Here is a 13108-nt window from a genome sequence, read left to right as displayed (position 1 = left end):
ACACACACACACACACACATGCACACACACACACACACACACGCACGCACCCACACACACACACACACGCTCACACACTCACACTCATCTCACACTCACTCTCACACACACACACACACACACATACACACACGCTCACACACGCGCACACTCACACACACGCGCACACACTCTAAACCCACTGTTTATTCAATATTTACATGTACTGAAACTGGTTTACATTCTCATATATCAAAACACACGAACTAGAGGTCCATCAATACTGGAGTTTACGGATATGATAGTGTGATTAAAGAAAGGCAATCGAAAGATTATTGTGCTGATACTAATAAAATCAATAAACTGAATGTGTTAGATAATATTCTTAGTCTTTCCTGTGATGGGACGGTTCAGAGAGAAAATACAAGAGTTTATGTTGATTTAAATGCAAGATACTGCTTATTGTGTCACCAAAATACCAACAATAGCCAGGAAAGAAAGATTTTATGCATAATGAGGGACTTTTAATTATTATCCTGAAATACACGGGAGTTTTATTTTGAAATTTCTATGCACTGAAAAAAAAATTGGTGGCAATTTTCACTCAGAAATTGCTAGTAAATTTCACAATTACAAAGAAACGTCAACACGGTGAATTAAACGTATTAAAATTAAATGTAGTAAAAAGACTGAACCAGTACTTTCTTGCAAAACAAAATATCAACAATAAACAAACATAAAAGTATATTATGTATAATGAGGGTCTATTAATCATAAAGGAGTCCAAAATGCATAGGACTCTTATTTTGAAATTTCTCTGCTTTACTACTTCCAGCTGCTCATTTAAACAGGTAATATATGACATAAAATATGCATCTTACATCCATCTACAACAAATTATAATATAAAAACCATAGCGTAAACACTGTCAGTTCATCAGTGGTGCTTCATAAATGTGATATTCACTGATTGTGAGCGGCTCTGAAACGCATTCCTGTTGAACACTGAAACGTGCAGCCCTCACATTTATTTACTTCAATCAGAGCTTTTTGACATTTAATTATCAGATATCTGTATCACAGCGACTCAGTTTCCCATCCACAAATGTAAGAGCTCATAATATGATGTGTAAAGATGCAATGCCATGTAAAGCCAGACCGCCACAGCTGTAATCATGTACATGCATTAGACCTAAATAACACGTCTGCCATGTAAACATGTGTGTGTTCTGTAGTTTTACCTCCCAGCTCAGCCTCAGAGTCTCCAAACACCTCCTCTTCATAGCAGAAGATGTCATTGTGCACATAGAACTTATTGACAGAATAGCCCTGGTGAAAACACCTTGCTAAGTGTACCGCGTTAGGCTAACCAAGACTTGTCATAGCCAACCCTAGTCGTTTCACACACACACACACACTCACCTCCGGAACGAGCACAAACATCTGCATGAACCTCCTCATGGGCCGGCCGCTCTTGGACAGCTCGCTCATCATCTGCACCACCACCCCATCCCCCAGCGTGGCATGGGCATCCACGCGCCTTATCTTAGTGTGGCACTCGCCGAACTGCAGAGACATCACCTTCTTATGGATCTCCTGCGCACACACACACACACACACACACTCCTGTCAGTCACTGGTGCTATGTTCAGTGTTCAGACTGTACGAACATGATCTCAGCTATAAGCCACGTCATAATGCAATGTCAGACTAGACGTGTGCGTGCGATATATCACCATAATAAACATGCACGATATTGTTATCGGGGGCACCTCAAAGTACTGTGAATAATTATTAATTATACATTTATTATTCAGAATGCATTTTAAGAATACTTTTCCCATCAGATGGTTAAATGCACAACACTGCTGCATGCTGCTTAAAGACGTGTGTGCACTCATGTAAACAAGTGCGGATGAAAGCACATTCACTCTCTGACAGCAGATGGCGCTGATGGAGCAGCAGAAATGCAGCCGTTACCCCCGAAACCCCGTAAACAAAGCAGCTGCTACTTTCCGTTTCTGAAAAGGATTTAAAGCAACGTAATCAGCGTTGTTTACGTTCAGGATAAAACGCGCTCTTTCTACTGAACGTAAACGACGCTGATTACGTTGATTGCGTTCTGGAGTACTCTCCTAAATGGCGGAAGACAGTAACTCAGGGAGAAGAATTGTTATATAAATTGTTATTATTGTTTTATTTGCGCACAAAAAGTATTCTCTTAGCTTCGTAAAATGAAGATGAGTCGCTAGAAGATGAGCGGACGTCTTACGGGTTTGGAACGACATGAGGGTGAGTAATTAATGACAGAATCTTCATTTTTGGGTGAACTCTTTAAATATTTAGACTTAATAGGCTATTTTCAAAGGTTTTTTTTTTTTTTACATTTTAATCTGGACTACAACATGCTCTAGATATTGTTTGAAAATGTTTTGATTCTTTGCTGGTCACACTTTACATTAAGGCTCCATTAGTTAACATAAGTTAATTCATAAGTTAAACTGCCAATGAAAAATTCTTCTAAACATTCATTAATTTTAATATCACACTCTGTTATTTAATGAACTTGAGCTACTGGAACTAACAGTTTTATTTTTCAACAAAGATTAATAACTTTTGTAGCAAATGTAGCTATTGCTCATTGTTAATATTAATGCATTAACTAAGGTTAACTAATGAGGTCTTATTGTAAAGTGTTACCTATTGGTCTTTATCATTCTTTTGCCCTTTAATCTGTGAGAATCTTTGTGTATTGCTTTATTGTATTTAAATGTTCAGTTCTTTTTGTAATAAGAAAAAAGTTATTAAACCTGTTATACTTTATTATGACAACACTTTTTTGCAACTAAATTTCAATATCGTGATAATACTGTATACCGTGATAGAAGCATTAGCAATTAAATCGCAACATGAAAATTTGATACCATCATATGCCTATGTCACACTCGTTAAAAACGGACACGTGCAAGAAGATTCATCTGAGTTTTACATTATCGATCAGTGACAGTGAGCCGCATCACATGCAGAATTAAAAACAAGAGCATTTATTGTCTCAAACAGAAAAATCGGAAGACAATGTGTGTGGAGCGAGAGATATTTCTGTTTTACAGTGCATGAAGCCATAACTTTGTGAATTTAAAGGGGACGTCAGATGAAATTTGAGCCTCTTTTAGCTTTTTTCTTTTGCATTTAGTTGGGGTTCTGGCGTGTCTGCCCGCTCAGAAAAGCTGAAAAGAAAACACACAGCCACTTCGTTACAGTCCGTCTGAATCAGAAACTGTCATGCAGCGAGCCGTTTCAATTTACAGCTGGTTTCTATGTAGATAGCCAGCTACACTGCAAAAAAGATTTTCTTCCTTAGTATTTTTGTCTTGTTTTCTTGTATAAACATCTACAAATTCTGGAATTAAGATGCATTTACTTGACAAGTAAAATGACTTAAGAAATGTCTTGTTTTCTGTAAAACAAGCAAAAATATCTGCCAATGGTGTAAGAAAAATAATCTTAATTCAAAGGCTAAAGAACATTATTTTTCTTACACCATTGGCAGATATTTTTGCTTGTTTTAAGCAAATACTAACAAAATTTGGATATTTTTTTCTGAAAATAAGACAATATATCTTAGGTCATTTTACATGTCAAGTAAATGCATTTTAATTCCAGTATTTGTAGATATTTATACTAGAAAACAAAACAAAATATTAAGGAAGAAAATCAGCTTTTGCACTGTAATTGAAGAAGAATCATATCAACTTTAAAGCTTTGTGGTCTGATTAAAATTTTTTTTTAGTCCTTAAAGACTTTGTAAGACCTGCAGAAACCCTGTAAATCTGTCAGACACGGAGGTTAAACTTGATCGCACTGGTCAGTGATCGGCCGTATGGCGGCGTAGGATCAGAGGACACTTCAGGATTCACAGATAGTGTCCCAGACGGCTCTCCTCACACAGGAGAGGGTTTGACACAGAACTGAAGACGGCTGGAGCACTCACCGCCTGACCAAACATCCCCTCCTCCGGCTTCCCGCTGCCGTCCAGACCGCCGTGAACATACGAGGAGCTCCGGCCGTAAAACCTGCTCGACACACACACACACACACCGTGAGCCGAGCGCGTCGCTTACACCTGCTGCTCTGACCGTTCTCAACTCACCTGTGCAGGTAATCCGGTGCTTTATTAAGGAGCGTGTAGTACTGCCGCACAAACTCACATCCTACGAGCAGGGGGCTCGGCTTCTCCATCACCATCTCTCTCACACACTGACACACACACAAGATGTTATAATATTCCATTCTATTACTGTGATGTTCATTTAATTATTACTATTATATTATTATTTTTTATCTTTTTGTACATGTATACGAAGCTTTGGCGATATTGTATCATTTACAGTCATGCCAATAAAGCAATTTTGAATTGAATAGATTCAATTTGTAGCCTATAGTGCTTTACAATACAGAAAAACAACAATGTAAATTTAATCAAATATGAGACAAATTCTGCTGTAAAGCATTTCTAAGAATTCAGTTTAGATTCAGTTCAGTAACTGTGTAAAGCTCGACGTTTATGAAACAAGTTCAATTCAGCTGTAAAGCAGCTCCAGAAGACAATAGAGTCATCATTCAGATCAGTTCAATTCAAGTTTTGTTTATTCTTGTCCAATAATGTCAGTGCAGTCAAATCAATGATAGCACTGAATAATAACTCAAATAGTATTGAAGATGAATTATTCAGTGCTTTTTCTTCTCTCTAATCTCTTACACGACTCTCTGGCATGATTGATTCTGATTCAGCGGTCAGATGATTCCTGGCCAGCGCTGATTTCTTGTTATTGTGAAAAGATCTCTGTGTAATCATGTCCTGTGCTGTTAAAGATTCATTCACTTGTGAAGTAAACGCTTCATCTTCACCAGGAGATTTTCCATCTGTCTCTTCAAGGTAATTAGATCTGCTTGAGAACACCTGTTCAATTCATTTGTCAACAAAGTCAGAATAAACTTTGAGAATTTTATAGGCATCTTTACACAGCTGAGTTAAGGCACACACACACACACAGTGACAGCGCCTCCCATGGTGAGCGTCTTTATTCATGTCCTCAGATGCTTACAGACTGACATGAAGTTGCATGTTTACAGTGTATATATATATATATAAAACATCTCACTTATGACTATAAGATGTCAGTTCATCAAACACACACACACACACACACACACACACATCAACTCATGCTGAAGATCAACAGACATCCTCAACAGTCCTCCCGTTTTCTGAGCTCGTGTGTGAGTGTGAGTGTGTGTGTGTGTGTGTGTGTGTGTGTGTGTGTGTGTGTGTGTTTGTGTTCATGTGTCTGTCTCCTCTTCAGTGATCTGTCTGATGTTCTGCAGTAGCTCAGAAAAAGGTGGTCGTCCGTGAGGTCTCTGAAAACAAGAAACACACACGTAATAATTCTGAGTGCTGTGATGACATCAGTGATGGACACTAGGCATCATGCATTTACTTTTGTAAATGGTTGCAGAGAAAAACTGGGCATTGTACACTAAACGAAACACCAAGCATGTTTGATCTTCTCCAACTGGATGTAATCAGAGTATGCAACACGACAGTGGTCTTCGCTATTTTATTCATGGCAGCCGCAACGATAGGGCAAAGTCAATCGGAGAGCCACTTTTACTGTGAAGTATCAAAAGTTACATCCAGTCATAAATAGCATGTCTTTTTATCAATCTGTCATCCCTGATATGCAATGCAATGCAATACAAAAGGGACTATCATTCTTTATCATTTACCAGTCAAATTTGTAACTGAAACAAGATGATTTAAAAAAAAAAGCAGGATTACCTTAATGCTGGAAAGACCTTATTTTATTTTTATTTTTTATACTAGCCCATCATGTAGGCTAACCATCCAAGTGCACATTCGGCGTTAAGAGCTGTTAAGATTAAAACTGGCAACTCCGCAGTAAGTCAGTGTCATGGACGTAGGACAGAGCAAGTGTAAATATCTTTTCTAGTCTATGTTTCCATCTTGTAATGCCGCTGTTTTAGGTATTTTTAAAAATATATATAAATGATTTGTAATAGAGCAGAAACTGTCTGACTGTGTCTACTCCGGACGCGACAGTTGTCGTGCCGCGCTCCATTGCGCTAAAAGTCTCTCTACACTTTACGCGACAAAGTGACAGTTGCAAATCATCTGAACAGAATAGTACAGTTCGTAATAAATAGAATGAGGCATCAGTTTACTGATGGGGATTGTGTCGCATCGCGCCGCATCCAGTGTAGACAACATCACTGGGTTCTATTGTCTTTTGTCGGATCATGACACTCGTGTACAGTGTAGACATGGTGTGAGTTTTTTTAATGGGTTATGCTATAGCCCTGCTTGTTTTTAATGTTTTTATGAAATATCTGTATTGACTGCATGATCATGTCATCGTATTATTTACTGCCATGCAAGCCACAAAGTAAAGCTTGACGAGCCGCATGAGGCTCGCGAGCTGCACAATGAGTAATACGAGGTATTTCGTATTGCATGGCGGGAAAGTACCTTCTCCTACAGAAAAGCCTTAAAAACTGCTAGATCTGATTACTTTTCGTCTCTTTTAGAAGAAAACAAACACAACCCCAGGTATTTATTCAATTCAGTGGCTAAAATAAAAAATAAAAGCATCAGCAAGTGTTGACATTCCCCAACAGCACAGCAGTAATGACTTTATGAACTACTTTACTTCCAAGATCGATACTATTAAAGATACAATTGTAACCATGCAGCCGTCAGCTATAGTAGCGCATCACACAGTGTGCTATAGATCCCATGAGGAACAATTCCACTCTTTCTTTACTATAGAAGAAGAATAGATTTGTATATAGAAGAATTTATAGATTTAACAAGTATAAACTTGTTAAATCATCTAAATAAACAATATGTATGTTAGACCCTATTCCATCTAAGCTACTAAAATAGGTGCTTCCAGAAGTCATAGATCCTCTTCTGACTGTAAAAAATTTCGTCATTGTCATTAGGATATGCCCTAAAAACCTTCAAACTGTAATTAAGCCTCTTATTAAAAAAACACAACTTGACCCAAAAGAATTAGTTAATTACAGACCAATCTCGAATCTCCCTTTTCTGTCAAAGATACTAGAAAAGGTAGTATCCTCACAATTATATTCCTTCTTAGAGAAAAATGGTATCTGTGAGGATTTCCAGTCAGGATTTAGACCGTATCATAGTACTGAGACTGCTCTCATTAGAGTTACAAATGACCTGCTCTTATCATCTGATCGTGGTTGTATCTCTCTATTAGTGCTACTGGATCTTAGCGCTGCGTTCGACACTATCGACCACAACCCCAGCGCTTCTAGTCTATTCTTTTGAATAGACTAGAAGGTTATGTTGGCATTACTGGAAGTGCATTGGCATGGTTCAATTCATACCTATCTGACCGTCATCAATTCATAGCAGTGAATGAAGAGGTATCATATCGATCACAGACACTTAATTTCCAGCGATATCAACGACTTGATTGCACAGATATTATTTAAACTGAACTGAGCTGGATGATGACATCACTGAATTCAATGATGAATTGCCTTTAACTGAAAATCGAGTCTTTACTGTTGTCCTTTTGCATTATTACACACTATTTTCCTATTTAATATTGTAAAGCTGCTTTGACACACTATGTGTTGTTATAAGCGCTATATAAATAAAGGTGACTTGACTTGAAGATCAGAGAAATCTGTCAACTCAAATCTGCAGACTAAGTGACTTTCATAATCTATCATAGACTGTAAATCATGGGTAATCTGTGTAGATGTGTGGTGTATGGATTGTGAACTGTGTGTGTGTGTGTGTGTGTGTGTGTCTCACCTCATGCCAGCAGCGGTACATGATGTTGTAGATGTGCGCAGATGCCCGGTGAGGCCTGTAGAGACGGCCGCCCTGTGTCACCTTCTCCACCACCTCCAGATTGGAGCAGTTCTCAAATGGTGTCTTTCCCTCCGAGAAAACCTCCCACATCAGCACGCCTGTTCACACAAACACACATGCATTAGCACACACCCATAACACACACACATGAGCCCTGACCTCTGACCTCCAGTCCTCACCAAATGACCAGACGTCTGACTTGTTGCTGAACTTGTTGAAGTGAAGAACTTCAGGTGGCGACCATTTGACGGGGAACCTGGAGCCCATGGAGCTGGTGTACTGATTATCCAGAACGTACCTGCGGGAACAGACACCGTCAGCCCAACGGAACAAAATCATCGGCCTGCAGCTCATTCACATTGCAGTGGAATGTTCTAGAAAACACATCTAACCAAAAAAACATGATGCTTTTGGATGAACAAAAACCCAATATCTTTGGTAGGAGGAACATCAGGATACTGTTTCTTTAAAACAAACAACTAGACTGATTCATGGCTGGCTCTTCTTCTTAAAGGGGTCATGACATGATAAACCAAATTTGCCTTTATCTTTTGACACAGAGGAGGTCTTTGTATGCTTAAAACATCCTGCAAGTTTCATAATTTAAAATGTCCTCATCATCAATAAAAAAGCGTTTATGTAACAACCCTCAGAAAATGGCTTGTTTTGGATCTGAGGTGCAAGATGATGTCACAGGGGCACAAACATTTGCATAAACACGCCTCCAGAGCAAGACATCGACGAATAGTCTTCCTCTCAGCATAGGCTCCGCCCACTGGCGTTCACTTGCTAACGGCTAACACTTGATCATGCTGAATGCGAGTGTCGCGTCGCGTCAAAAGCAAATAGAAATGACAATCAAGTTCAAGTTCAATTCAAGTTCAATTTTATTAGTCACATACACAATCATACACAGTACGACGTAGTGAAATGCTTGGTACGGCTCTCCACACAGAATGCAGTGCAATAGACTATATATTAAAATAGAAATATTATAAAAGTAGTAATAAAAAGAGAAAGAAAAACTGTATCCTAAGAAATAGTTGAATAGTGAATAGAATTACAAATTACTATAAAGAGAAATTAAACTAAGAAATTACAACAATAAAGAATATAAATAAGAAGAATATACAGATTACTAAAATTTACAGCAATAAAAATTATTTAACCAAGTAAAAATGCTTAGACTATATGTACAAAAAAGATGTAAATGAATACTTTGGGTACAGAGATGGTAGCAGCAACAGTCTGACAGTATGTGTATGTGCAGTAAAGTGCAAATATGCTTGTGCAGTATGCAATAATAAAAGAAGTATAATGTTAATATGGTGTTGCATAGTGCAACTAAATCTTGTTAGCATTGTCCTGGTTCAGGACACGGATAGCCTGTGCAAAGAAGCTTTTCCTCATTCTCTCAGTTTTAGTCATCATGGAGCGAAAGCATTTCCCTGACCTCAACAGAGAAAAGAGACCATTGTTAGGATGGCTGAGGTCCTTCATGATCTTCCTGGCTTTGGTACAGCATCGTTTGCTGTAGATGGATTCCAGGTCAGGGAGTTCAATGCGAATAATGCGCTCAGCTGATTGCACCACCCTCTGTAGAGCCCATCTGTCCTGCTTTGTGCTGTTCCTGAACCAGGCTGTGATGTTTCCTGTCAGGATATTCTCAATAGTGCAGGTGTAGACTTTTTTTTAGCACTTTGGTGGAAATTTTAAAGTCTTTTAAGCGCCTAAGGTGGTAAAGACGCTGACGGGCTTTCTTCACCAAGGTGGTGATATGATTTGTCCATGACAGTTTATGTGAGATGTGGACTCCAAGGTAACAAAAGCTATCTACTCTCTCCACAGAAGCCCCATTGATTATAGTGGGTTGGTAGCTCCTCACCTGTTTTGTGCTGAAGTCCACTATCAGCTCCTTTGTCTTGCTGACATTCAGAAGAAGGTTGTTCTCCTGACACCAGTCCTCCATTCTTTTAATCTCCTGCAGATAAGCTCTCTCATCATTATCAGAGATCAAGCTTACCACAACAGTATCGTCAGCAAACTTGACGATGTTTGTGGAGTCTGAAGTGGCAACACAGTCATATGTGTACAGCGAGTACAACAAAGGGCTTAGAACACACCCCTGGGGTGCTCCTGTGCTGAGGGTGAGTGAGGATGAGATCTGTCTGTCCACCCTTACTGCTTGTGGCCTGTCAGATAGAAAGTTGTAGATCCACTGACGCAGGGTTGGGCTAAATCCTAGGTTCTCCAGCTTTAATGTTAGTTTTGAGGGAATAATAGTGTTAAAAGCTGAACTGTAATCAACAAACAGCATTTTAACATAATTCCCCCTCCTTTTGTCCAGATGATCTAGGGCTGTGTGGAGGAGATGTGTAATGGCATCATCAGTTGAGCGGTTTGGACGATAGGCAAACTGTAAGGAAACTAGGGTGTCAGGCAGCATGGAGGTGATGACATTTCTAACAAGTATTTCAAAACACTTCATTACAATTGAGGTCAATGCTACAGGGCGATAGTCATTAAGACAAGAGGGTTGGGATTTCTTATGGATAGGAACAATGATGGACTGTTTGAAGCATGTGGGAATTTCCGACTGATCCAGGGAGAGATTGAATATCTCAGTGAACACTGGTCCTAGCTGGTCTGCACAAGCCTGAAGGACCCGACCTGAGATTCCATCTGGTCCTGCTGCCTTCCTTATGTTCACTCTCTGGAAAACCCTTCTCACTTCACCCTCTGTAATGATGAACGCTTTTTCTGCATTTGTGCTCTCCGCCTGTATGCAGTCTTGGTTCTTATTTGCGCCAACAGCACCGTTAGCACAGTGATATGCAGCCTCAAAACGAGCATAAAAAGTATTTAGCTCATCTGCAAGAGAAGCGTCAGTCTTCGTGATCACGTGGGCTGGTGTTTTATAGTCCGTTATCGTTCTCAGCCCTAACCACAAACTTCTAGAGTCACCTTGAAGAAACTGTGACTCTACTTTCTTACCGTAGCGCCGCTTTGCCTCCTTCACCACTCTGCGCGCATTGAAAGACGCAATCTTGTACTCATCCATGTTCCCGGTAGCAAGCCCCGCTTTGTAAGCAGCAGTGTGGGATGACAGGGCATCACGGATGGTTTTATCCACCCACGGCTTCTGATTGGGAAATATCTTGATGGTAATTTTTTGGACTGTATCATCCACCAGTTTCCCGATGAGTCCCACAACCGTAAACATGTTGATGTTGTCAGAGCTGCGCCGAAACATGTCCCAGTCTACATCATCTAGAGCGTCTTGCAAAGTGGCTATTGATTGGTCCGACCAGCGCGCGACCTCCCTTTGAACTGGAGTGACTTGTTTCAGTCTCTGTTTATATTGTGGCATGAGAAAAATGGAAACATGATGCGATTTCCCAAACGGTGGTAGAGACTGTGCCTTGTAGCTTCCTTTTAATGCAGTGTAACAGTGATCCAAAATTGTATTACTTCATGTAAGACATGTAATATGTTGATGGAAATTTGGCTCTGCGCGTTTGAGGTTAGCACTGTTAAAATCCCCCAGTACAATAAGTGCAGCATCCTGGTGATGGATCTGATAATCAGTGAGAGCTTCGTGTAATTCCCATACAGCAGTGCCCGTATCCGCCTGAGGTGGAATATAAACTGCACTGACGATGATTGAGGTAAATTCCCTAGGAAGGTAGAAAGGGCAACATTTGATGGTCAAAAGTTCCAAGTTGAGTGAGCAGGAACGCTTGAGAAAGCACCAGCTGTTGTTTACCATGAAACACACACCACCTCCCTTTGACTTCCCTGACTCCATTGTTCTGTCAATGCGAAAAACCAAAAAAAACTCGGCCGGCTGGATCACATGATCCAGTATCGCTGGATTCAGCCATGTCTCAATGAAGCAGAGGAGGTTGCAGTCTCTAATGTCCCCCTGGAACTTAATCCTGGCCCTAAGATCATCTAGCTTGTTCTACAATGACTGCACGTTGGCCAGCAGAATGCTAGGCAGGGGAGCGTGGTGAGCGCGAGACCTCAACCTGTTCCTAACGCCAGCTCGTTTCCCATGGGGCCGCCGTTTCAGATCTAGTCCTTTGTTCTCCCTTAGAATCTCGCTCGGTCAATTTGGGTCCGGTGTTAAAAACGATGGAGAATGAGTAAGTTGTAGACCAATAGAGACAAGAGTATGTTTGTCATAGGTAATAATAACCATGATGAAAAATAAAAAGATTAAAATAACTTAAAAATGCAAAAAATGCAAAGAAGCAAACAGTGGTCGGAGCAGTCGTGACGGCAGCCTACCCCACCGGCGCCATCTTTTTTTTTTCACTCTTTTTCAATCTTATCTACACTGGATACAGTATACAGTATATATATAGTCTGTCGTCAGGACAAATGCAGTGAAAGAACATTCGCTTTGACGCGTTTGGTTTAAACAGCTCGTTCACGTCTTTGTACAGATATCAGAAGGAGCCCAGCGTAAGGAACAAGAGGATAGTTTATTTTTAATGGCGTCCCGGATCGTGTTGGAGGATTTTGTTTTGTAATCGAGGCACAGTGTCAGGGAGAATCACAAAGAAACATCTGTTGAAAGATGAAGCGGCACTAGATCTGACTGCAGCTGCTTCACAAACTGTAAGTACATGATTTCATAATGCTTTGTCTGGAAATGACTGCTTTATTTTGATTTTGTTTTCAAAACACTCACATGCAATAGCAAGGGGGCGTTGATACTGTTTCCTATGCAATGACATTAGCCAATCATAACAATGGCTGATTACTAGGGCTGCCCCCTAATAGTCGACTAATCGTTAGTCGACCAGAGGAGGCTTGGTCGACCAAAATTTTATTAGTCGCTTAGTTGCAGAAAAAAAAATCCACAGGCGAAGTCACGTAGTCCATGATGGACAGATCGTTAATGGCTGGTCTATGTGGTAATACAGTACATCCACCTCAAATATGGCTTATCATCTGATATATGTAAGTATTAGCAACTTTACATGGCCACTCAATCTGATGTTAACCTAGAGAAATGTGCACTATTAAAGTGTCTGTGTGGAAGCTGAACAGTAGCTCACTGCAGGACAGATGGAGGCGCCGGTGCTCACTCGCTCTTAAAATACTCATTTTTTCTCATTCAGATAAGAGTAATACATCTTTCGAATCTGTAAAGACTCTACGTTTATTTGTGTGCACTCACAATAAA

The 13108-nt window shown here is 40.0% G+C and overlaps 2 protein-coding genes across 2 annotated transcripts in view; both read right to left on the bottom strand.

The window, feature by feature from the left end:
- Window positions 1-1151: 1151 nt before the first annotated feature.
- LOC107653893 (ras GTPase-activating protein-binding protein 2-like) lies at window positions 1152-4236 on the bottom strand. Its single transcript, XM_016440760.1, has 4 exons — window positions 4129-4236; window positions 3970-4051; window positions 1401-1574; window positions 1152-1307 (listed from the first exon to the last, which is right to left on the bottom strand). The coding sequence occupies exons 1-4, from the start codon at window positions 4221-4223 to the stop codon at window positions 1152-1154; spliced, it is 507 nt and encodes a 168-aa protein (XP_016296246.1). The 5' UTR covers window positions 4224-4236.
- An 807-nt stretch (window positions 4237-5043) lies between these two features.
- The window catches only part of LOC107653892 (tyrosine-protein kinase TXK-like), a 29741-nt gene continuing 21676 nt past the window's right edge, over window positions 5044-13108 (bottom strand). The window contains exons 15-18 of the mRNA XM_016440759.1: window positions 8091-8209; window positions 7852-8009; window positions 5314-5396; window positions 5044-5267 (exon numbers count right to left, since the gene is read on the bottom strand). Coding sequence (XP_016296245.1) covers window positions 5319-5396; window positions 7852-8009; window positions 8091-8209 — 355 coding nt within the window. The 3' untranslated portion in view covers window positions 5044-5267; window positions 5314-5318. The remainder of the gene's footprint in view (window positions 5268-5313; window positions 5397-7851; window positions 8010-8090; window positions 8210-13108) is intronic.

The sequence above is a fragment of the Sinocyclocheilus anshuiensis genome, unplaced genomic scaffold, assembly GCF_001515605.1.
Source record: "Sinocyclocheilus anshuiensis isolate Anshui unplaced genomic scaffold, SAMN03320099.WGS_v1.1 scaffold459, whole genome shotgun sequence".
Taxonomy (NCBI): Eukaryota; Metazoa; Chordata; class Actinopteri; order Cypriniformes; family Cyprinidae; genus Sinocyclocheilus; species Sinocyclocheilus anshuiensis.
Note: the sequence above shows the minus strand (reverse complement) of the source record. Positions and strands in the feature narration are given on the sequence as shown.